The sequence below is a fragment of the Malaya genurostris genome, chromosome 2 (genome assembly GCF_030247185.1).
Source record: "Malaya genurostris strain Urasoe2022 chromosome 2, Malgen_1.1, whole genome shotgun sequence".
Lineage (NCBI taxonomy): Eukaryota > Metazoa > Arthropoda > Insecta > Diptera > Culicidae > Malaya > Malaya genurostris.
The window spans coordinates 318449870-318475744 of NC_080571.1; the positions used below are offsets into that span (position 1 = coordinate 318449870).

Sequence of the window (25875 nt, forward strand, 5' to 3'; positions counted from 1 at the left end):
GCCAAATGAGTCGTCGTACTTACGTTCAGTAGGTGATACACCATAACATCCTTATATTCTATATACTTATACCTTTCTTGTGAACGATGTCTGGGGCCTCCTTCTACAGATATTTCAGTGAAATCGTGTGGTGCATTGTAGAACAGCTTATTGTTATTCAAAAATTCCTGTAATATCATCCGGTTTCATGACATAAATAATTACAGCATTATGTTTGCAAATGAGTTTATCTTCTACTAATTCAATGCAGAGAATAGAACAATTAAATTGTCAATTGAAATACTTCCGACATGTACTGAATAAAAACACCACACGCAAAAAAAAACGAAATTTAATCCGCATTAAATCAGTTCAATTTATTTTACTCCGCGCAACTAAATTATATCCATGAAGTAATTTTCCTCTATCAATAGCAACCATGCACCATAAATCTGCATCCTGCGAGAAGAATAAACTACTATTCCACGTTCCAGCCGCCATAATCCAAATTAATTCAGTAAAATTGTATCTAAATAATGCCAACAAATGACCTACTCCGGCGTAGGCAGCGGCCATGGCGAATGTTCGAATAAACAAAAAAAAATCGATTTACCTCCTACTGTGAGCAGGCCCACAATCCGGCACCTCATTGTTTGGTGGCATCCGCCGTGGCTGACGCTGGGAAAATCAGCCTCCCGACAGCGTCGTCATCAATTTCGCCGGCTTCGTTACACTCCATCTGGTTGGTTGGTTGGTTGGTGATGGTAGATGTGAATGTTTGCGGATCATCGCGGGTACGCAGCATCCAGCACCCAACAGGATCCGCGCAAATACGGTAATAATAATGTTGCACACCGAACGTTTGCAAACGTTCGAACGGCCGTAGATGTTCCCGTTTGTTTTGAGTACCGGTGAAAGGAGACATCGCAGGCACCGCAAGTAGTTATTGTTGACATGATGACAACGACGAAATGAAAGTGTGCAGCCAGATTCCGAAACAGCATCGTCGTCAACCCCATCGAATACGACCGGGACCAAATGGGGTTTCATGTCGGTCGTTGGCAACGGTCCACCGTGCCGTGTATTCGGACCAAACGGCGAAATGTGCAAAAGAAACACCGTTGTTGACACCGTGTTAGTTTCGGAAAGGTGGCCGCACCGGGTTGTGTTCCGGGGGTGTATTGTTTGGTCAGCCGGGTGGAATAAAGAGCAAGAGAAGAGCAATTTCAGTGGATTTAAGTGTTGTTTTTGTGGAGTGCGGAAATTGCAGCACCGGGGATTACCATCATGGGGCTGGCAGAGGGGAGGGGGGGTGAGGGTAGGGTGGTTGGGGATTTTTTTGTAGGTGTTTTTTTTTATTTTTTAACAAGAAAGTGGATAAATGACTAGCTTAACAAATTTAGTTTGCACATGGTGACGGGTGTTAAGGTTTACTATAGGGTGATTTTTTAAGAGCTTGAGAACTTTTTTAAACAATAAAACGCATAAAATTTGCAAAATCTCATCGGTTCTTTATTTTAAACGTTAGATTGGTACATGACATTTACTTTTTGAAGATAATTTCATTTAAATGTTGACCGCGGCTGCGTCTTAGGTGGTCCATTCGGAAAGTCCAATTTTGGGCAACTTTTTCGAGCATTTCGGCCGGAATAGCCCGAATTTCTTCGGAAATGTTGTCTTCCAAAGCTGGAATAGTTACTGGCTTATTTCTGTAGACTTTAGACTTGACGTAGCCCCACAAAAAATAGTCTAAAGGCGTCAAATCGCATGATCTTGGTGGCCAACTTACCGGTCCATTTCTTGAGATGAATTGTTCTCCGAAGTTTTCCCTCAAAATGGCCATAGAATCGCGAGCTGTGTGGCATGTAGCGCCATCTTGTTGAAACCACATGTCAACCAAGTTCAGTTCTTCCATTTTTGGCAACAAAAAGTTTGTTAGCATCGAACGATAGCGATCGCCATTCACTGTAACGTTGCGTCCAACAGCATCTTTGAAAAAATACGGTCCAATGATTCCACCAGCGTACAAACCACACCAAACAGTGCATTTTTCGGGATGCATGGGCAGTTCTTGAACGGCTTCTGGTTGCTCTTCACTCCAAATGCGGCAATTTTGCTTATTTACGTAGCCATTCAACCAGAAATGAGCCTCATCGCTGAACAAAATTTGTCGATAAAAAAGCGGATTTTCCGAATGGACCACCTAAGACGCAGCCGCGGTCAACATTTAAATGAAATTATCTTCAAAAAGTAAATGTCATGTACCAATCTAACGTTTAAAATAAAGAATCGATGAGATTTTGCAAATTTTATGCGTTTTATTGTTTAAAAAAGTTCTCAAGCTCTTAAAAAATCACCCTGTACATATACATATTGTTTTTATTAACCAGATTGCGCATGATAGCCGTTGTTAAGACATAAAATTTTAGCAGGATGAGGAAATCGTTACATTTCCATTTACCGCGAAATTGATATCACTTCGAATACATCGTTGGCTCGGTGGCAATTTTCCTAGGGAAAAAGGGTCCTGCGGTTGAAGATAGTTGCTATTTTCAACTTTTATTCATAAACACTGTTCCTGAAAGTATGGACGCAACCAAAAACCGCTGCCATTTCGCAATGGTTCAGAATCTGTCAATTTTTATGGCCGCTTCCTGTTGTTTACACTCTTCACTAACCACTTGTGCAGTTGTTTATTCGTTTTCATTAGTTTGTTTCGAAATGCGTGGACTTTCAGCAGAACAACGTCGAAAAATTATGTACAAATGGTGCACAGAACGCGGACTGTCTCTGAGAAAGATAGCAAAAATGGAAGGAGTAAGTGAAAAAGCCGTGCGAAATGCAATCAGGAAGTTCGGTGAGGATAACACCTTTGATGATAAACCGAAAACGGGTCGAAAAAAAGGACCTGCTAACCCTCAATTGGATAATCATATACTGAAGGCGTTCGAGCAAAAGAAGGAGGTTTCAGTTCGGAATGCGGCCAAAAAAGTGGGCACTTCGAAGTCAAATGTTCTTCGTGCTAAAAAACGTTTGAATCTTCGAACCTATAAGAAGCAGAAACAACCAAAACGTAGTCCGAAACAAGAAGCATCGAACAGGCCGAGGGTTCGAAAGCTGTACAATACGATTCTTGCTGGAAATTTGAACTGCATAATTATGGACGACGAAACCTACGTGAAACTCGATTACAAATCCTTGCCGGGACCACAATATTATACGGTGCGAGAAGGGCAAGTGTTAAATCAGTCCGAGACATCGACTGAAGTCGAAAAATTAAGTAAGATAGCTATGGTCTGGCAAGCAATTTGTAGCTGTGGTAAGATTTCGAACCCTTTCATCACCACTGCTTCAATGAACTCCGAAATATACATCAAGGAATGTTTACAAAAACGACTTCTACCCATAATTCGAAGCCACAAGGATCCTGTTGTCTTTTGGCAAGATCTTGCTTCTTGCCACTACTCGAAATCAAAGGTAGAATTGTATACTACCAAAAATATCACTTTCGTCCCAAAAGACATGAATCCACCAAATTACCCACAATTTCGACCAATTGAGGAATTTTGGGCATTAACGAAGGCGCATCTTAGAAAACATGTCTCGGCAGCCGAAACCATTCAACAGTTCGAAAAAGATTGGAAAAAAGTGTCAAAACTTGTCGCCAATAAGTCAGTACGGAATTTAATGAGGAACGTTTGCAAGAAGGTGCGCCAGCTAGTCTTCAATGGCTAAATAGCAAATGTTGAGAATAATATTCTGTTGTTGTAGTCTAATATTATCAGTTTATCGAATAAAATTTGAATATCTAACACTTGTTAACTAAATAGCGGTTTGATTCTATTCCTAGTTGGTAATTTACAAGTTAGTAAAAACTCGTAGCTCTCAAATTGTGGCATCTAATTCCCTATGTGATCAGAAGCTATACATTTTAATCTACTTACTAGCTGAATTGCCCGGTGTTGCTCGGAAATGTATCTTGAATGCAAGGCCGAAAAAAAAATTCTAGAAATTGCCCTTCGTATGAAATACTCAGATCGTGGTGAAACACATCTTAGACGGCAACCCAATCCAACTCAATACTCCGTACATGTTCAGATTGCGCACGACCAACGCCCCATCTCAGATCTCACAATAATCAAAATTTTCGTGGGATTCTCCGTAAATCGGGTCAGATTAATGTTTGATTCCTTTTGCTAGGAACATTCAAAATATCTTTCTCTCTATAAATACTTTCTTGGTAACCTCTGAGTTCCAAAAAGTATATAGGCTTGTAAAGTATTTGAATTAACGTTCTTCGTCAAATCCGACCTACAATACCTTAGGCTTTCATGGTTTTAAACACTTGCTACTCCTTCTTCGTTATGAAAATTCTTATGACAAAATTATTTCCACGTAATCGCTAAATTTAGTGATAATGGTTATTTTATAACGAAAGGCTATTTATCATCATAACTACATCCGTACTATAGAATAACGATTTAGTTAATACAAATGTTGTCGTAAACTTATTTTCATCACCTTGGGTCGACACTTTTCTCAATTTACATAAAAAATGCACATTGATTGTATGATTTCTTCGTCGATTCAGACCAATGTTACCTCCCTTTGTTAATAATACTTATTCCCCCTCCTTCTTGTGAATATTTTTGTGATTCTCGTTTAGTTGCTAGAAATATGCTGTACTCGTTAAGTAGTACTATTATTTCATAAAATTTGATCAAATTTACCTTACACTTCCCATGCTTGGGGCACTTGCTACACTCCCTCTCCGTCAGAATAATCCTATTATTTATTTTGATGTGGAAGCAGTATCTGTATTAGTCAAGCAGTATCGTTTCTCGTCGAATAAATTTTACATTGAACTCCCCTTTTGTTAGTGAACTTACTACAGCTCTCTGCCCTCTGAGTAGTGTAGAAAGTATCTGTGCTGTGATGTGAAATGATTTTTAAGCCTCTATCTCCTTGTCTGAATCCGGCCTTCCTCGTTTGTCGACAAATAAAATATATTTTTTAATAAATACCCCTTTTTAGAGGCACTTGTTACAAAGTTTACCCTTTCGTTAAAAAGAATGTCGATTTCGCAAAATTCGAATTATTAAATCACCTTGTCTGAAGACACTAGTTATATCAACTTCCCCAAAAGCCCTTAGGACCATATTCACATTTTACAAAAAGTATGTATGATCTTCAAAAAGTATCGCTCCGTCAAATTAGATAAATTTTGTCATGACACCTCTCTTAATGATACTTGATACGCACTCTCCCCTACGAAAATACCCTTATGACCATCTCTGAAGAACAAGAACTACCAGTGCCAAGTTTGTTAGGAATCCGATCAATAGTTTTTGAGTAGTGTCGTTACAAACATTACTCCCCTCTTTTTAAATGTACTTGTCACATCCACTCCCTATATTATCATATCTAAGGTATGCAAAATGTATATGTGGTCTTTAAAAAGTATCAATTCTCGTCAAATTAGCAAATTTTTCCATGATCCCCCTGTTAATTACACTTACTACGCTCCCTTTCCCATTGAAATAACCTTATGACCATCTCAGAAGAGCAAGAAGTATCTGTGCAAAGCTTGGTGGCAATTCGTTCAGTAGTTCCGGAGTTATGCCATTTTAAACATTGGATCCCCCTTTTTAAAGGCACTTGCTACATCCACCCCTCGTATAGTCATATCTAAGGTATGCAAAATGTTTTTTATGGTCTTCAGATCGTATCGATTCTTGTGGAGTTATATGCATTTTTCCATGATCCCCTGACACTTGATACGCTCTCTCCCCTAAAAAATATCCCTATGACCATCACTGAAATTCAAGAAGTATCTGTGCTAAGCTTGGTGACAATCCGTTCAGTAGTTCCAGATGTCGTTACAAACATACAAACTTACATCCATTCATATATATGGGGCATTCCACACAAAATCAGCCACCCAAAACTTTTTTAATCTAACTATTTTTTGCCTTCTCATATAGAAAGGTTATGCAATCACTGTGAAAACCGACTTTTGAACCGAGGCCCGGAGGGCCGAGTGTCATATACCATTCGACTCAGTTCGTCGAGTACGCAAAATGTCTGTGTGTGTTGTGTGTGTGTGTGTGTGTGTGTGTGTGTGTGTGTGTGTGTGTGTGTGTGTGTGTGTGTGTGTGTGTGTGTGTGTGTGTGTGTGTGTGTGTGTGTGTGTGTGTGTGTGTGTGTGTGTGTGTGTGTGTGTGTGTGTGTGTGTGTGTGTGTGTGTGTGTGAGTGAGTGAGTGTGTGTATGTAACGTTTTTTGCACTAACTTTATGGGGTAAAATGTGCAAAAAAATGAAAATATGTGTTCTAACTTTTCTCATAGATGGCGCGACCGATTTTCACAAACTTAGGTTCAAATGAAAGTTCCTGTGGTCCCATACGTAATTCCTGAATTTTATCCGGATCTGACTTCCGGATCCGGAAATATAGGGTAAAGTGTGTTAAAAATTTTATACCATCACTGAAAAGAGCGAAAAACCGTAAAAAGTTTTCTAAATCGACCTCAAATCTTTTCCAATTGATAATTTTTATCAGTAGACGGTCAAACAAATCTATTTCGATTATTCTTTTAAGAATCGAAGAAAAATAATGTTGAAGAATACCACAGTATTATATATGATAGTATGATTGATATGAGAAAGGCATCATTACACCACTAGGTGGATTAAAACAGGTTTTTACGTTCGTCTTTTCTTTCGGTAAAGAACTCGAAAATATTCGACACGTATTCGCGTATTAGTTTCGCGTTAACAAAAAAGAGCCTTTTTTCAACAGCCTACACTGCAAAATCTAATAGAGCTACAAAAATTCGTCTAAGACATAAAATGTGCGTCTTTTCGTTAGATTTAAAATAAGCGATTCCATAAAACAACCTTTAAAGTTAGTTTCATGAAAAAAGTTAAAAATTGTTTAAAAAAATGGAGCCTATTTTTTTTATTGAAAAAAGAAGCTTTAACTCGCTCGGATACGGGCTTAACTTGTCGACACATGCCGTGCCACTGAACGAATTCTAACTTTGACAGTTTTTTGTTAGTAACGTTTCAGCTAAGGTCGCGGTGTAAAGATGAATTCAAATATCCAAATTCGTTGCTGCAATCCATTTAACTTTAAGACTCATGTTCACAAACATCAAAAACATTCGTTTCGTCGGGTTTCATCTTCTTTTCTTGAGAAATTCGATTTTTTGCAAGCAAATAATGTTTTCTGTAAAATAAGAATATTTATGATTTCAACATCCAAAGTTTAATAAAACAATTAGTTTTTACTTTTTGTTCCCGGAATCGCAATAATTCTTTTTTTCCACGAGATTCCCTACTTTCGTAACACACGGTGCACACAAAACATCATTTGCTTGCAAAAAATCGAATTTTTCGAGAAGGGAAGAAGAAACCCGACGCAACGAATGATTTTTACTAACATGAGTTTTAAAGTTAAATGGATTACAGCAACGAATTTGGATTTTTGAATTCATTTTTACACCGCGATCTTAGCTGAAACGTTGCTAACAATAAACTGTCAAAGTTAAGATTCGTTCAGTGGCACGGCATGTGCGGTACGCTCCGCGCGTGCGGGTCGTGATTGAAAAATTCACTGCTCCGAAAGTATTAATCTTTCCACTTTGAAACTTTGCCAAGATTGAGTTAAACCCCTAAGACATGTTTTTTCAATTAAAAAAAAAAGAAAAAAATAGGCCCAAGTTTGATTTATTCAAATTTTTTAAATAATTTTTTACTTTTTTCATGAAACTAACTTTAAAGGTTGTTTCATGGAATCGCTTATTTTAACGTTAAGGAAAAGACTTTTTTCATATCTTGGACGAATTTTTGTATCTCTAGTAGTAGTAGCTAAGCCGTACACTTTTTGGAAATTGATTGTACATGATTTTGAACATAATATCCGGTGCGCCTTTTACCGCCGTTTTTAACAGACACTTTAATCTTTTCCACTGGAACTATCATTATTAAACATTTAAATATAATTTGTGACTGACCGAGCGAGTATTACATTTCTTAACATTTACTGTCATGCCATTTCAGTCGCACATATCTAAGACCCTCCAAATGTCCATTTCTAGAGTACGAAAATCCACAAGACTTGTGATAGATTTTAAGAGGAAGTCCGAGATATCTCCCTTACTTCGATTCGTGGAGAACGAAAAATATCTTCTTAGTTTGTAGGTCATTCCGTAATTCAAAAACAAAACTCACATCAATTTCTCAGAGATGACTTGAGGTATTGAAACAGATTATAGTAGAAGGAGACAGAATCAGGTGTAATTATTCGGTTATTTGACGAATAGTAAAAGATCTAGGTTTTATAAACAGTACAATCCGACCCAAAAAATCAATCCGAATCTGCACCAGCATAGCCAAACACGCTTCCAAATTGCGTTCGCGTTCGTCTTTTAAGTCCCAAATTAGCACGCTTGGCACCCAACAGCAGAATATCTATCCAACATGCTGAATTTTGAACTATAGCGTTTGCGTTCAGTTTCATTTTTTTTAATTTTACACACAGTTCTTTCGCTGAGCATCGGCAGTTTCGACTACCACGAAACTCAAGGAACCGCTATTTCAGGATATATTTTGAAGGAGCATCAGCCTCATAACTCAGCATCAAACTTTTTTTGCCTTTCTCGTATAGAAAGGTTATGCAATCACTGTTAAAACCGACTTTTTAACCGAGGCCCGGAGAGCCGAATGTCATATACCGTTCGACTTAGCTCGACGGATTGAGCATATATATATATATATATATATATATATATATATATATATATATATATATATATATATATATATATATATATATATATATATATATATATATATATATATATATATATATATATATATATATATATATATATATATATATATATATGTGCGTGTGTGTGTGTATGTGAGAGTGAGTGTATTTTATCTCGATCCGACTTTCGGAATTACAAGGAAATATGTGCAAATCTATGAAAATGCGCACTTTATTATCTCGGAAAATGTTTAAACGATTTTCACAAACTAAGATGCAAACAAAAGGTCTACAGGGTGATTTGTGAAAAATTTAAATACCATGAATATTTTTTCACAAGTGATGACGAAACGAGGTGCACATTTTCATTGAACATACCACTAAATTTATCTAGTTAGCAAATTTGTTAGTTAGTGGATATATAAACCTACTTTGGGACCACTAGCCCTCGGCTTCCGCTTCCGGAAGTAAAGAAAAGCTCCAAAACTGGAACTCACTTCGATTTCTCAGTAACGGTTAAACCGATTTTCACGAAACATGATTTAAATTGAAGCTCTCAGTTTTTTAAAAGTTACTGTGCAATTTCATCCAGATCCGACTTCCGGTTCCGAAATTATAGGGCAATGAGTATAAAAACTTTCAAACTGTCATTCAAAATTATGCAAAACCGGTACGCATCGGTACGTGCCCGTAAGGAAAAAGAAAACGCCACCCTCTGGCACCCAGCTTACTTAGTTCAATTTTGTATAACGTGCAGGGTTGCCACTTTTTTTTCAATAATATATTTTTTAAGGCACACTGCTTAAGCTCTAAGCTGCCAAGGGCTTGAGTTGCCATATTTGAATCTGTATTAACTTGACATAACTGTTTCCAAATTGAAAAGGTAATGGTAGTTCATATTGGAGAAAGTTTTAGATTTTATTCAAGTTCCAAAAAAGTAACTTGACGGAATCTTCTAGTGATGTTTTTGAGAATATAAGTAATATGAGAAAGGCATCATTACACCACTAGGTGGATTAGGAAAGGTTTTTTTTGTTCGTTTTCGAAGTTTTTCTGTTTTTTTAAATAAAAAGTTAGAATAAGTTAGAAACTTCTGTGTAAAAAGTATGCAAAATAACTCAATAAAAGTATCTGAATTCCGCTCGGACTTCCCCTCTGGGAACGTGCCTGGGAGCGACTTGACAAACAGTCTGTGCTGAAGCTGTAGGATCAAAAATACGCTCCTTGTCGTACAATTAAATGGATCTCAGAAATGTCACGTTGAACTGCAGTAGAATATAATGGAGAACGGAACAAATGAAATAAAAAGTTTATTTACTTAAAAACGAAGCTCGTATTGTTTTTATCAAATCGTGCTTATCTAGGTAACCTGTTGTGTTAGAGCTTTTTCTGAGCAGAGCTTCAGAGATTACCTTTTAAAACCACTGTAAGAAGAGCTTTGGCGTAGCAACACACAATAGTATTGACGACATGACATAAAACATGACGAATGTACAATGTCTATAGATTCAAGAATAGAAAGATAGACGAAACATACGTAACTATAAACAGCATATAAGCCAGAAGAATTTATGTTTTGAGCGGTTCTAACGGAAATCTTAATTTTTCCCCTAAGTTTAATTTGTATTTTATGAGTTGGGTCCAATTCTGCGCACGCATTCATTATCGCCAAAAGGGATAATTTGCATCAAGCTTCTTAAGTAAATAACATTTTGTTCGATTCATAAAACCTTGTCCTACCAAGTGGTATGATTGTAACAAAAAACAGTTTTCGTAGGGTATTGAATTAAAATAATTGAATAACAAGATAATGACTACTTACGCCATAACAAATTAAATTATATGAATTTTCTGGAATGGCCGGTCGTACTGCGGCCCGGCAGAATTCCAGCAGCCCGGCTGGTGGTTATCCTAGTTTTTAAGTAAAGTAATAGATCATTACAACGGAAATTACACGAAACTTTCAACACAAAAAAATCAAGTTGAGATCAACGTTACAATGTATGAGTAGGAAACCGGTCCGGAAATATCTAACACCGGCTACTATCAGCAGACTAATTAGTTCAACAATCTGCCAAACGGAAAGTTTCCCATGGTCAGTGGAGAAAGCGGTAAACCAATTTGAGAGAAAAGTTTTCCGGTTCCTCTATTCCGAAGAATCGTCCTCAATTAAAGGAAGGCATTCTGGCCTTTACACTTATCCAGCCCCTTCGAGTGGAACGGTCGGCTGTGGAATGGAGAAAAAACTCACCAGGGAACCCTTGTAATAGCAAAAACTATTTGGCACGGATGTGAAATAAATGAGTTGAACGGAAAAATCGAACACACCGACCAAAAAACGGAAAACTTTCGCATCCTTTTTGAAGAGCGCTCGGTAGACCCAACGGCTTCTCTTTCAATAGGCGCACCCAAGCAAATTAATCTAGTTATTCACCATTCGGAAAGAAATTATTGAGTTTTAGTCAGAATCGAAAAGATATATGCGTCTGGAAACGAACGGAATGAAGAGTTTTTTTTATATTTGCCATGATGTCTACATTACTTCAATGTGGTTTGTTTTCTTTTCAATTTCTCCACTTCGAACAAGTGGTGGAGAAATAATCGGCAATCAAAATAATGTTTGCTTCTCAATTAATAGAAGACTTTTTCTGCTTTAAGTAGGCTCGTGGATTAGCGATTAAAGCTGATAAGTTTATAGAACAATTTTGCTTGTGCATCGCGAAAATCCAAATTACTCGCACACCAACTTGATGAAATTCGAAAAAATTCTGAACAATTATTTCAGCTTAAATTTCGTTCCTTTTTTTACACACTGATCAAATTACAAACAAATGTTGATTTTTCCCGGATAATCTACGCTCGACGGAAATCCCAAAAATATTTTCAAGTAAGTTCAGGCATATTGACTCTGAGAAAATGTTTTACACGGACGGATCGCGAATTGAAAGAGGGGCAGGGTTTGGGATGTTCAAGAATAATGTTTCGGTCTCATTCAGGCTTCAAGAACCTGCATCTGTTTATATAGCAGAGTTAGCAGCAGTTCATTATAGCTTGAGTGTAATCGTCACATTATCTCCAAACCATTATTTTCTCTTCACAGATAGTCTGAGTGCAATTGAAGCCATTCGCTCAAACGCTGCTGGCAAAAATGAACCGTTTTTCTTGGGTGAAATAAAACAGTGTCTGAACGACATATTGAATAATAATTTTTAGATCACAATAGTCTGGGTCCCGGCTCATTGATCCATTCCTGGTAATGAAAGAGCCGATATTTTAGCCAAACGTGGTTCTATTGAGGGTGAAATTTATGAGAGACTGATTGATTTCAACGGATTATATAGCGCATCTCGCCAACAGCTGGCAAGCTTCTTGGGATAGAGATGATCTGGTCGGTGGATGCACTCAATCAGTAGAGATTTAATTCGTGTGATGTCCAGACTCATGTCCAATCACTACACGTTAGATGCACATCTCCTTCGAATTGGGCTCTCCGAGACTAATCATTGTGCTTGTGGAGAAGGTTATCGGGATATTGATCATGTCGTTTGGACATGCGTGGAGTATCGTGTTGTCAGATCTCAACTAATATATTCTTTGCTTACCCAAGGTAGACTATCCAATGTCCCAGTTCGAGACATTCTTGCTTGTCGTGACCTTCCATACATGAAAGTTCTTTATCATTTCATAAAGAAAATTGGAGTTTCAATTTAATAAAGGACCCTTTTAAGACTTAGTTCTGATTCCAGCTGCGTCCATGAGTTTAACCAATAGCTAAATTAGAATAGAAATTATGTAATGATACAAACAAAATCGAAATAGTTTATGGAATTATCAACAAAATGTCGGAGAATAACAGCTTATTTTATAATTTATAGAAGTTAATCGTTTGGTTCAAATAATATTTCCGAGAAGATTTCATAATTAATGACGAATTACCTAAGATGATATTTAAGTAATAAGAGGTTGTTTTAATAAATTTAAATCGTTGCGACTATTTTAGAATTATATTAGGATAAGAATTTTATGTAAAAGTGATGTTACGGCGAAGGAAAACTTATGTAAACTGCCTTAAGAAATAAACGTATTTATGAAAAAAATGTGGATTTAAAAAAAAAGTTCAAAATATAAATATTTAAAAAGAAATTGAAGAGGTGTTTTTTTTCAACTGTTTTTTTGCTATTGTCGTAAAAGTGCTTAACTTGTTTTTCAGCGTATATTTTTTTAGAGTGCTCGAATGATTACGTACGTCTTCTTCTTCAACACAATTTTGTTATCAATAGCAGTACCCAAATTACAACGATTTGAAGAAATTTTCAGACAAAAATGCACACATTAAACTCAGTATTGAGTCAAACTGTCTATCTTTGCAAAATAAATGGTTTATGTTAGTTATTATGTATGCAAAGTTCCATCTTAATCAGAACGACTCGATTCTCATTTTCCACTTTTTCTGCTGTTAATTTCTGGAATCACCCACAAGTATCATGGATTAAATATGAAATTTCAACTGTTTTTTTTATCAATCGCGGGAAATTCACGAGCGGTCAACTAAACGAAGTTGTTCTTGAATGACCTTTGGAAATAATTATCATTGTCTAAAATAATGAGTTCAATTTGTGTATCATTGAAAATATCTCTGTTAGACTAAGACTGTAGTTATAAAGTCAAAGTCTGCGATGCGATGTATTGGAAAACAAATAAATTAGAATCTTTTGAGGCTTGGCAACGAGCATTTAAACACTGATGAGCCGAAGGCGAAACGCGAAGAAATCGAAACAGAATATGTACTTATTGTACAAATTAAAAAACCCAAAATGTTCAAATTCTGCGGCGACCAGTAGTCAGTCGTCACTCGCTTACGCCAGAGACATCAGATAGGATGTGTCACATAAATGTGAATGTGAACTTTGTATCTGCTTTGCGGTTTAAATTGAACTGCTTGTTGGAGATGGCAGTTCAATTTGAACTGCTTTATGCACTGATGAGCCGAGGGCGAAACTCGAAGAAATTGAAACCGAATATGTATTTATTGTACAAACCAAAAAAAAAAACTAAATGAACAAATAATAGTTCAAGAATGAAAAATCGGACAGTATACAAAGACAATTTCAGAAAAGTATCTCTTGCTAACTTCACTTCATTACCTCATCCAGGATTTATCACCAGTAACCATTCGACCCCAAAAGTCCAAACACGTTTCTGAAGTGTGCTCGCGTTTGTTTTTTTGACATTGCACCGTGCTCCTCATCATGTTAAAACATGCGTTTTTCACTTGTGCTTCTGGGTTTGATTTTGGAGCTTTCATGCCTTCAGAAGGATTTCTGCTTGAAATAGTTCACTTCTTTTAATGTAATCAAAGTTGTCATTAATCCACCTACAAGTGAGTTGAAAAAAAAATGTGTTGCATACAATACGAGATAGAGAATTTATGTCTTTAGAAATGCTGTAGATCATGTTCGAACAAGAAAACATACCGAAGACATGAACACTTTAAGGATCAGCGTAATTTCGCTGAGAGCCGTTTCGTCGAAAGCCATTTCGCCGAAAGAGTTACTTCTATGAATATCATTTCGCCGAAAGAATCATTTCGTCAAATTCTTCACTAGTTTTCATATAGTGATTGGAATTGATTTGAAATAAAGACAAAATGCATTATTTTGCAAATAATAGACACTTTTAAATTGAAAACGTCTATGCTAGACTAAGACTGTAGTTATTTATCACAAGTCTGTGCGATGAAAAAGAAATAAATTAGAATCTTTTGAGGCTGGGCAACGAATAATTAAGCGCTGATGAGCCGAAACCGGAACGCGATGAATTCGAAGCAGAATATGTACTTATTGTACAAACCAAAAAACCCCTAAATGATAAAATTCTAGTCTAGTAGCCAGTATTAACTCGTTTACGTCCGAGTCATCAGATAGGATATGGAATATCGTGATATATCCTTAAAGTGTTACATAAATTACGAACCTTGCGTCTGCGTCTGGGTTGTTTTCTCCGAATGTCATATCGTCGAAAGGGTTATTTCGCCGAAAGAATCATTTCGTTGAATTCTTCAATTGTCTTCATATCGTGATTGGAATTGATTTGAAATTAAGACAAACGAAAAATAATAATACTTCTGAAATAATACAGAAAAACTTGAATGATTTTTTTAAATTCTGTTGTTAAATTTAATTTTTATTTCATGATCTTCAGAACGGAATTCCCAAGAGAACTTGTTGACTTTATTGCAGTATCTAACAGGCAATTGTTTGCGATATTTCCGGATAGCAGCATTGCTTATTGGGGACCGACAAAATCAAAAATTTGATCATCTTTGCGATTTTTTTCAGAACTATCGTTTAACAAAACAAATTCAAACGTTTTGCATAATACAAAGCATCATTCGAACAACATTTTGTTATTTTTTTTTTCGTGGAAAAATATTGAGAAATAAGTCGGTGAAGAGGTATTTTTGAGGACGCTTAGTAAAAATCATGATTTGCGGTGTCCACTAGGGTGGGACAAAATATTGATCTCAGCTCCACTAAACTTTTCCTGTTCCTTTCGGGTCCAATAAGCACCATGCAAAATTTTAGCTCGATCGGAGAAACTATATTTTCGCGCACGAGGTTTAAAGTTTGTATGGGATTTAGATGGCTGAAGATCAACCTATGAACTCTAAAAATCAGTGCATGTGTTATTTTCGTAGGAAGAAAACTTTAGAAACAATCCGACGGTTGTAGAAAAAGTTATTAAAGGAAAACCGGCACAAGGTCCGAACAGTGGCTCATTCCTTAATACATCTGGCACCACTGCTGTTAGTGATCGTAATATGATGACTTTCTTTTATTATTCCATAACGGTTGATTTGAGTTGTTTGATGTCTTCACAAAAGTTTCTTATGAGCTTATTATGCGAATTTTTTTAAAGTGACAAGCCAGGTTCACAGGTTGATCTCCAGCCATTTTTTTTTTGCAAAAAGTGAATTTCTCCATACTAAATCCCATACAAACTTTAAACCTCGGGTGCGAAAATATAGTTTCTCCGATCGAGCTAAAATTGTGCATGGTGCTTATTGGACCCAAAAGGAACAGGAAAAGTTTGGTGGAGCTGAAATCAATATTTCGTCCCACCCTAGTGTCCACTGTATCACAGCGCAGACTAATCAGAAGCCAACAACTCAAACCAGCATAACACATGGTCTGAAAAGTCCCGGGCCTTTCCCATAGCTGGCGCTAGTTTTATTGCAGTCACCTTTTGTCAGTTAATACTAACCTTCAAATGATAGCTGTTAAAATTTCATGATATTTCATTCATTAGCTTTTTTTAACGACTAAGTATAGTAGTCAATATTTCTTTTTTCTTTTTGCGATATTCACCTAACCAGAGACCATTTTTTTGTAGAAACAGAAAATGAAAATTATAGAATGATAGTATTCAAGGGAGAGCAAGAATGTGAATATAGGCATCTGAACAATGCGAATCACCCAAGTCTCTGGTATGTCGGAAAGTAGTGATAAAGGTCTTATACCATTTACTATCCGAACCGGCAAAAGAAAAGTTACCAAAAGTTGTCACTTTCTACTTGCGACGGCATTCTCACACACAATGCTTAAATGAACCTCTGTCACGTCTCACCTTTCCGTTCTATATATTCACAACCTTGCTCCCCCTTGAGTACTATCATTCTATAATTTCCATTTTCTGTTTTTACAAAAAAATGGTCTCTGGTTAGGTGAATATCGCAAAAAGAAATAAGTTTATTCATTAGTTTGTGAGTTATTGTGCTAAGAGTGACACTACTTTTGTTATTTTCAGAACAATGGATCAAAGAACAATTTCGTGTTTTAATTTTACACTGCTTCTTGATGGGAAAAAATACCGTTCAAGCGAAGCAATGGCTTGAGAAGTGTTAAAGAGACTCCGTTCCATGAGAAACAATAATTATAATAATTGGTTTGCTGATTTCAAATGTGGTCGTTGAGACACCGACGATGCAGAACACAGTGGACGTCCAAATGAGGTGGGATCACAAAATCGTTTTTAATGATCGAAAAGTGAAGTTGCGTGAGTTAGCTGACATCGTAAAGATATCAAAAGAAGGTGCTGGCTTTATATTGCATGAGCATTTGACTATGAGAAAGCTCTGCCCAAATTGGGTGCCACGTTTGCTCACTGTTTACCAAAAACGAGAACGTGTTGCCATGTTTAAACGTAACAAACCGAAAATTTTTCGTCGATATGTGACAATGGATGAAACATGGACTCACTTCACTCCGGAAAAAACGATCGTCATCTGAGTGGATAGCAACTGGTGAACCTCGTCCAAAGCGACCGAAAGCACAACAACCGGCTGAAAAAGTAATGTCTCCCAGCGACTACTGGCTGTTCGCCGGTAAGAAATTTCGCACTAATGAAGAGGTTATCGCTGAAACTGAGGCCTATTTTGAGACAAAAGATAAATAGTTCTACAAAAGTGGTATTGAAATGTTAGAGCGGCGCTGGAATGATTGCGTTGCTCTTGATAAATAACGTTGCGTTGATGATTAAAGTCAATTTTGAACCAAAAAAATCGTGTCCCGGGTCTAGACTTTTCAGCCCATGTGTTAGATACAGTAGATGTTTTCAACATTTCTGTTTGATAATTTTTAAATTTTTGGTGGTTGTTTAAAATCAAAACTACAATTTTTCATTGAAAAACAACGAAAAGAAAATCGTTAGGGTCTGATATTTTAGATGTAGAAAGTGTGTGTAAAATTTGGACAAAAAATTGGTGCAGTAGTTTTTGAATGACGATGAACACAGACTTTTAAAACCTGCTTTCGAGAAAAACGCCTTTAATGTGTTTTGTCTATAAAATCGAAGGAGACAACTTATTACTATAGGAAGCCCGTAGGGTTTAACATTTTCAAAAAATCATATTTTTTCTTTTGTATTTTGTTATAATGAAACATTTCAAGAAATCTTGGGCCTGTGCGCCGTGCTCTTGCTTCTTCGCAATATCAGGCCCAAATTTCAAATAATATTCTTTTACTATAAAAAAAAATGAAGAAAAACATAAATGAGTCAAAGTAAAAAAATTTCCGTGCAAATGTATTTCAATATGGCAAAAATATTACATGAATCGAAAAATTACAACGATATTTGAATTGGGATGCTTCGAAGATTCAATTGATAGGTCGTAGTTTTGAATCAACACATATTAATAATAAGAAAATTGACTTGAAGATAAAGAACTTTAAAGTAATACATGTTTTTCCATCCACTTATTTAAATTATAAAACAAATGTAAACATTTTGAAAGACATGTAAATTTACAAATGACTATTATCCTCAAAATTTCAAAAAACATATTTCAGAAGGTAACAAATTATTTTCAATTGATTACCGACGAATGGAACGCTTTCCATCTCTTTCCTGCATTGAACATATGTCTTTTTGTTCCTGCTTTTCCATGCCCAAAAACCTACCAATTAGAGCCCTTTTACTTTAGCGCTCACCGTTAGCATGAAACTTTCGCCCACTCGGTAGGCTCCAAGCTCTACTAACACAAGTCGACTGTATGACTGTGTACCTTTTATCGTTCCTTGGGTCCCACCAGAATCGTTCTGTGGGAACTGAAATAAATCTAAATTAAAAGGCGGAAAACTTTCCTCCGCTTTGAATACAGGAAGTCCCAGGTGAACTACATGCAGTGACTAAACTTCTCCTGGTTGTATGTGAGGTGTTGCTCCGACAGAGGCCCAACAAAAACGTTACGAGGGATGTTTTCAGTGTGTGGTAATGGACCTATTTTCGTTTTAATTTAGCAATCGTAACAGCATCATTTCCTACGAAATATGTTTCTATATTATTCTGAAAGATCAGATTTGTAATGATTCAAACTTTTGTTTCCGTCCCTTGTTTCGGCTCTCTGCGGTGTGGAATGATACTGAATGATACTAAATCTCTTTTCGTGGTATAGTTTTATACAGAAACATGACATATCATGTTTTGAGTTGTTGTTCATTTTATATTGTTGAATTGCTGTGACTATTTTTCGGCAGAGTGGGATTATGTTACTATACATTATTTATGAAATCAGTATGATTGGCCGAGGGAATGTACCTAGCAAGTTCCAATTTAAAGTTATTGAAATTATTAAAGTGTTGCATAAATAGTGCAAGCTTTGCGTCTGCTTAGTGGTTCAAATTGAACTGCTAGACAGAGGAGGCAGTTCAATTTGAACTGCTTTAAGCACTGATGAGCCGAAGGCGGAACGTTATGAAATCGAATTACGAATTAATAATTTCAGATAAATTCGCAACAAAGTTTATGATCTTGCAAGGTATTTGAAGCTGCGGACAAAACCCCAAGTTTTCGTCACAAACAAGATTATAGATTTCTAATGTGCACAAGAAGTACTTAATGTACCTCTCAATCAGGGTTAGGAAAATGATGATCAGGAAATCATCGAATCATTGCTACTATCGAATATGATCACTTGTGATCTTGCCCATTGAAGATTACTACTGATCTGATCTTGCAAAGATCAGTTTATCAGTGATCAATGAATCGCATGTACCAAAATCGATACACAAAATTGGTAGTGATTTTGAGCCTGTGAGATCAATTGCTGTTTGATTCGGTCAGCTTCGAGCATTGCGGAAGAAAATCACATATCAGTTCGGTTTCACATCTCATCCAAGTCAGTCGATAAAACAAAACCGCTTACGTTCGGGACAGAAGAAACCAAGTACAGTATTGTGTAGTGAACAATAAAACGACCTCGAAATGAGTGAACCAAACGAACAGAAGCTACCGCCGACACGAAAGAATACAATAGTTGTTGACTTCAGGCAGTGCAAAATTCGACCTTCGATACGAGAACTTGAAAGTTTGCTTAAGGAGCAAATGCACCTTGACATTAAACGTGTGTATTTACTTCAATGCAATGAGACCAATAATGTTGTTTATATCCAGTTCTATAAAGAGTTGGATGCAATTCAATTAGCTAAAGACAATAAAAATGTGCACTATTTGGAGCATGAAAATATCAAGTACAACATTCCAGTATATATGGAAGATAGTGCTATAGAAGTGCGTGTACATGATCTTCCCTCAAGCGTCATCGATTCTTATATTCGCAAAACTATGTCCCAATACGGAGAGATTCTCTCTATCGAAGAAGAAAAGTGGAAGAATTTTTTCCCCTGTATTTTAAATGGCGTACGTTTATTACGCATACACTTGAAGAGGCCTATACCTTCTTATGTGACTTTCGATCAGTATACAAGAATCCCGTGCAAATCACTTGTTACCTATGAGAATCAGATGGCCACATGTCAATATTGCCAAAGAGCTGTTCGCTACGGTAAGCCATGTGATAAACTGGACAAGGAGACAACTACACCAAAGGACAACGGTGCTTCCTTCACACCAACCCCAAGCAACCCCAGTACATCTGCGACAGCCAATAACAACAATGAAGCCGCCAACCATTCAACGAATCCATCATCATCCCCTATAGAACAAAGTACACCAGCTACAATTAACAACTTACCCTTACCCTTGCAATCAATGTACAACAAGGTGATGACGAGACGAACCACGAACGAAGTGCCCCTCAATCCTCCCGGGAAATGAAAGCTCCTCTCCCCCTAGAAAAAGGGTGGCAACAAGATCCAACTCAAAAAAAATGTATTTAAAAAATCGGCTCAATCGGCCACGTAAAGCTAGTACGCAAATAGGCCTGAATAAAAAATATCTTTTAAATAAAATAAAATCACATATGAGCAAATGATTTTGGTAGAAGTGATGAGAAATGATTGATATAAAACCATTTTACAAAGCGACCACATTCGCAGTTTTTCGCTTGAATGATGCAATATGCCGCTTGAAATGTCGGTATAGAAGAAAAGCAGACAAAGAAGATATTGTTCGCATCAGAAATCAATTGCATAATCAATTAATTACAAGTGGAAACCAACATTTTTGATCCTCACAACGCTACATTTTGTTTAAATAACCGTTCTAAATCTTTAAAACAATTTTTAACTCGGAGCATACTGTTGAACCGAAGGTGGCGCATAATGTCCGTTGAGTGATTGTTATGAGAAAATTCGTATATCAAAGAAATGGCTTTGTTTCTTTGGATGTTTATACTGTAAATAGAGACCTTAACACTGCTAAAAGTGAAAAACGCAGGCAGTTTTATGCATACATTTAAGAAGCATTTACGTATCCAGTTTATGTTGAACTGCTGGGTGGCATAACAGTTCAATGTAAACTGTTACGCAATGATGAGTCGGAGACGAAAGATAAAGTGTATGACCAAATATTGATTACTGAGACAAAAGAAAATAAATTGTATTTTGTATCAACCTTATTCTGGGATTGATTCCAATGAAACTGGTTTGAAGCAACAAATGTTCGATTTGGCAAGCCATTAGATGTTCTAGTTTAATTCTATAAAATCAAGATTTCTCTACATGTTCATAAGAAAAACGTAGTTCTACGTTAAAATTTTTACCATAATCACCATGATAGAAATACCTGTCTGAAATTTTTTTTTTTATAAAAAAAGTTGTGCCGGTGGATTTTATTGAATTTATCTTAGTATTTCGTTAAGTCTGTTTTACCTCAAACGTACACAAAATTTTACTGAAACAAATGCAAACATTAAGAGCAATGAAAACATAAATTTGCGTTTTCGGATAAACTGCTGTGGAAGCGGTGAACAAATAAAAACGAAACAAATTGAAACAATCAATGTTTTATCGTCAATTAAATTAAATAAATAACATTAACAGACTCAGAACGAACAAAATGACACTGATTTTCTGGGAGAGTTGGCCGGGATCAGGTACGTTTTAGTAGCGAGTCGGAACGGTTTGGATTAGCGTATCGACGGGGTGTACTGGCGCTTGGCGGACGGATGGGTGAGCGGAAAGAAGAATCCTTCCGAAGCGGTTGCCGACGCTGCACTTGTGGGTGATTTCGGTGAACCCAAAAGGACATCGTCGCTCATCGCTTCCTGTCTACTCACGTGCTGGTCCAGACGCCACTTTTCGCTCTGATGTTCCGAGTGCTGCAGGATCAGCTGGATCAGTTTGAACGCACCGAACACCACGAACGCCCCGGACATCAGCCAGAGGATGGTGGATTTGGTGTCGAAGTTGTCCTGAATCGGTCGGGTGTCCAGCTGGGCTTCGTGGAACAGTCGGTAGCGGTGGTATTCCTGTGAGAGTAAAAAAATGGTTGCAGAGATTTTAAATTTAACAGCCTATATTTGGGCTAAGGAAACATAATCATTTTATAATTATTTTTTTCGTTTCGTCTTTGACTCACCAGTGCATGACAATTCAACTGGAATAGATAGTGCACCTTAGCAGTTCAATTTTCACAAAAAGGTTTTATTTGAATATAATTGTCAATAACCATTGTCGGTCAGCAAAGTTATAGTTGAACTGCTAAGGTACATATTTCAAATGGTGAAGGCTTAATCAAAATTCAAACAATTATTTTTGGTACATTGCTCCAACGGAGACTCCTGATAAGATGTGCTTAATTTATTGATGTTTAAAACGTTGTTTGCAAACATCAGCATTACTCACCAACGAACTGTAGTCCTGTTTGGCCGGGCTCTCAACCACAATAATATCTCGCGATTTGCCGTTTTCATCCGTGCAACCGATTCCATGGGTGTTCAGAATACTATCGGCCGATTGGACAACGTAGTTGTTCGCGTAGTGAATATTGTGGTTCTGTTTCATCAGTTCCAGAATCAGAAACTGACACCGCCATGGATTTCCACGAAGTTCCACGTGGCCCATGTGGCCCAGCAGGGACACGTTCAACCGTTGGAACAGATTGTGGTTCAAGTTCAAACACTGCAAATGGGGAAGTGACCCCAGGAATGCATCCTCCACCAGTTGGTTTTGCGAAAGATCCAGTGAATGGAGCCGGATAGTGTCTTCGAAAATCTCCGGTTCAATATCTGCGATGACATTGCGAGACAGGTTTAGGATCTTCACCTGGGGACTATACTCGAATAGTTTGTTTTCGACGTAGGCCAGCTGGTTGCCGACAAGAACGAGCACTTCAACGGCCGAGAAATCTTTGAACATGTATTTATTCAGCTGATTGAGCTGGTTATGGCTTGCGTTGAAGACCTGCAGTTAGATTAGATAAGATTCCCGGTAGGATTTGCTGCTCTTTTATGGGACGATTTACATTTTGTTTAGTTTGTCAATCACGTGACACCGGAACTTACCTCTAAGCTAGATAAACCCTTGAGACTGTCCTCGTGGAAATTTTTAATTCGGTTATAGCTCATATCTAGCGAACGAAGGCTGGCACTACGCTTGAAACTATTTTCCGACACAATTTCCAACTGGTTATGGCTAATGTTCAGGAAGGTTAGACGGGGTAAATTGGAAAGGAGATCGGTTTCGAGAACGCTGATTTTGTTTTCTTGCAGCTGAAGCGTCTTCAAATGACTATTCCCGACAAAGGCGAAGAAGTCAACGAACGTTATTTGATTGTGATGGAAGTAAACGTGGTTTAGCTTAGTCAGACCCTTCAGGGTGGTTTCGTCGATCGACGTTAAAAGGTTATGGGCAAGATTTAAATATTTCAGATGGGGAGCTACTTGGAACGTTCCTTCGGGAATTACGGCGATCTGATTGACTGCTAGATTCAGTTTCGTCAGATTCGGATAGTGTTTGAATGATTGAGTATTGACTTTGTTTAGTAAATTCCTCCTGAGATCTAGACTTTGAAGGTTTTCCAAACTATGATCACTCCATGATTTCACTGTCGTCAGATTGTTTCTTGAAAAATCTAGAACTTCAAGATTTCTCAATCCATTAAGGGCAAAATCTTGCAGATGGTTTAGTCTACTGTCGCAAATTTGAAGCGATTTAAGATCATGAAAGCGAATGAAAATGGCATTCGGCAGTTCCTGCAAATAGCAATGATTGATGATGACATGCAACGGATTCGGATTGTGCGCTCTGATGTTCCTTAAGTCTTCCTCAAAACAAGCCTGTAGCGAAACAGTGTCCTGTTCCTCGTCCAGTTCAATATCAGCAACAGTGTCGGGTCGGCGAGGAGCCGTGAAGCCCAACCCGAAGACAAAGTTCAGTACAACCAGCAGTACACAGCGCACTAACACACGACCGAACATTGTCTCAACTTTAATTTTGAGGTTATGTTACATTGGAGACTCTCAAACCTCGGTCGCCGCGCAAAAGCGATAAAACTTTTGCAATTTTATTTAAATTATTCAACAGCACTAAAACAAGCTCTCTTTTTCGTAATTCGAGATGCGCCAGCTGGAAAATTACCCGCTTGCCTGTTACTTTTTTTTTCTTCTTATTAATTCTACACTGTTCCGCTTTCCCGTCTTCACTCTTCGGACCGGTCCGAATTACGGTAGTGATAATTTCACTACTTTGTTGGCACAATTATTCACCCGACGACTTTCAGCCCTTGTGAGCTTGTGACAGAAAATCAGGTTCCAAACTTTGTCTTCTGTCGTAATCAAACATCTAGTTTTTCTTCGAACAGCAGACCAACAATCACTGTTTCAAACCATAACACGCTTGAAAACTCATTAAGTAGTCTTCTGTCCCGACCGGCCAGACGACGACAGCTCGTACGACTCTTGTGAGAAGCACTTTTCACTGACTGACGCAAAAAACACGCGCACTCTTCTCCGCTTGCAAGACGGTAAGACAGAGCCGTCCAACAATAAGAGACTATAATTTATAAGTGCCTATTTTTAATGCTTTGTTTTTGTCAAACTATACACTCCCGACAGCAGTGATTCCTCCGTCGCGCGGGAGTACTGGTGATGGCCCACAGCTTCATTCATGGTGGTGTCTTCGGTGAAGGGAAACCGCCTTGTAGAAGATATCTACTCTCTACACGGTGGGTTTGATGGCGAAATGAAGAGGGAAATTGCGTTTTGGTGTTTTAAATGTTCCAATTAGTAATAGGAGCGAATTTTATGGAAACGTCTCATGTTTGCGTATTTTGTCCGGTTCCTTTAGCTGAAGTTGCACACGACGTTGGCTGATATGCCGCTTATAATAACCCATTAGAATGCATTTGTCTATCCACTCGAACTTTGATGATGCAACCTGTGATCGCTGCTACTACAGAGCGGTGCGCTTATCTGCAATACTAAACAAAGCTATGGCAGAACACAAAACTAGCTGAGCTGTATTGGCTGATTAAATTTGCTATTATTTATTTTCCGGGTGGCACCAGTTTAGCAATCGTATAGGATCGATCGGGTAGCTAAAATAATTCAATCGAGAATCGACTACGTCTTCAAAAAATTGGGACTATAAGATTGACTACTCCGACCGGTAAGTTCGGAGCCGGAATCCGTGAACCGGTTTAGACGAAGTTACTTCTAATGGCCAACAACTAGAATGATAAATAAATGGGATTATTTTTTAAGATATATTTACATTTTTTGCATCTTCGCTCTTAACGACGTTTTGAAAGTTTAAGTTCACATCACCCAGTAATTCCGAAACCAGAAGTCGAGTGCTGATAATATTAAGACGTTTTGTATGGGACCATAGCCCCTTTCGGTGAAATCTGCTTTATGAAACTTGGTTCAGTCATCTTTGAGAAATCACAGTGAGCTCCATTTGTGAATATAGGATGTACTATTATGTACGGTACTTTCGGAGCCGGAAACGGATGGCATAGCTCAGTGATTCCCAAGCTGGTCCTTACAGCCCACCAGCGAACCGTAGCTTATTTTTAGTGAGCTGTAAACTCAAAATGGTCAACAGGGGGCAGTGAGTCACAAATAGTTGACTTCTTCACTAAAAAACTGAGAAATGGTCAAAGCAAATGTATTCATGATATGTTTATACACTAAGGTTTTTTTATGCGGTTTTATATGCGACTTTTTTAATGCGAATTTTCAGAGTTATGCGGTTTTTTTAATGCGAATTTTCAGAGTTATGCGGTTTTTTATGCGGTACGTAAACTCGCATAAAAAAAGACTTCAGTGTACAGATATGTAGCATATTTTTTTTTGTGTATTTAATGAATATTTTATTCAGGCCTATTTGCGTACAAGCTTTATGTGGCCGATTGAGCTGAATTTTTAGATAATTTTTTTTTTG

The 25875-nt window shown here is 37.4% G+C and overlaps 1 protein-coding gene across 1 annotated transcript; it reads right to left on the reverse strand.

Annotated features, from left to right (window-relative positions):
• Nucleotides 1–330: 330 nt before the first annotated feature.
• On the reverse strand, nt 331–24469 carry LOC131431247 (insulin-like growth factor-binding protein complex acid labile subunit). Its single transcript, XM_058596849.1, has 4 exons — nt 22995–24469; nt 22336–22893; nt 21768–21959; nt 331–718 (listed from the first exon to the last, which is right to left on the reverse strand). Exons 1-4 carry the CDS (start codon nt 23907–23909, stop codon nt 626–628), a joined length of 1758 nt encoding a protein of 585 aa, XP_058452832.1. The 5' UTR covers nt 23910–24469; the 3' UTR covers nt 331–625.
• Between the last annotated feature and the right edge of the window lie 1406 nt (nt 24470–25875).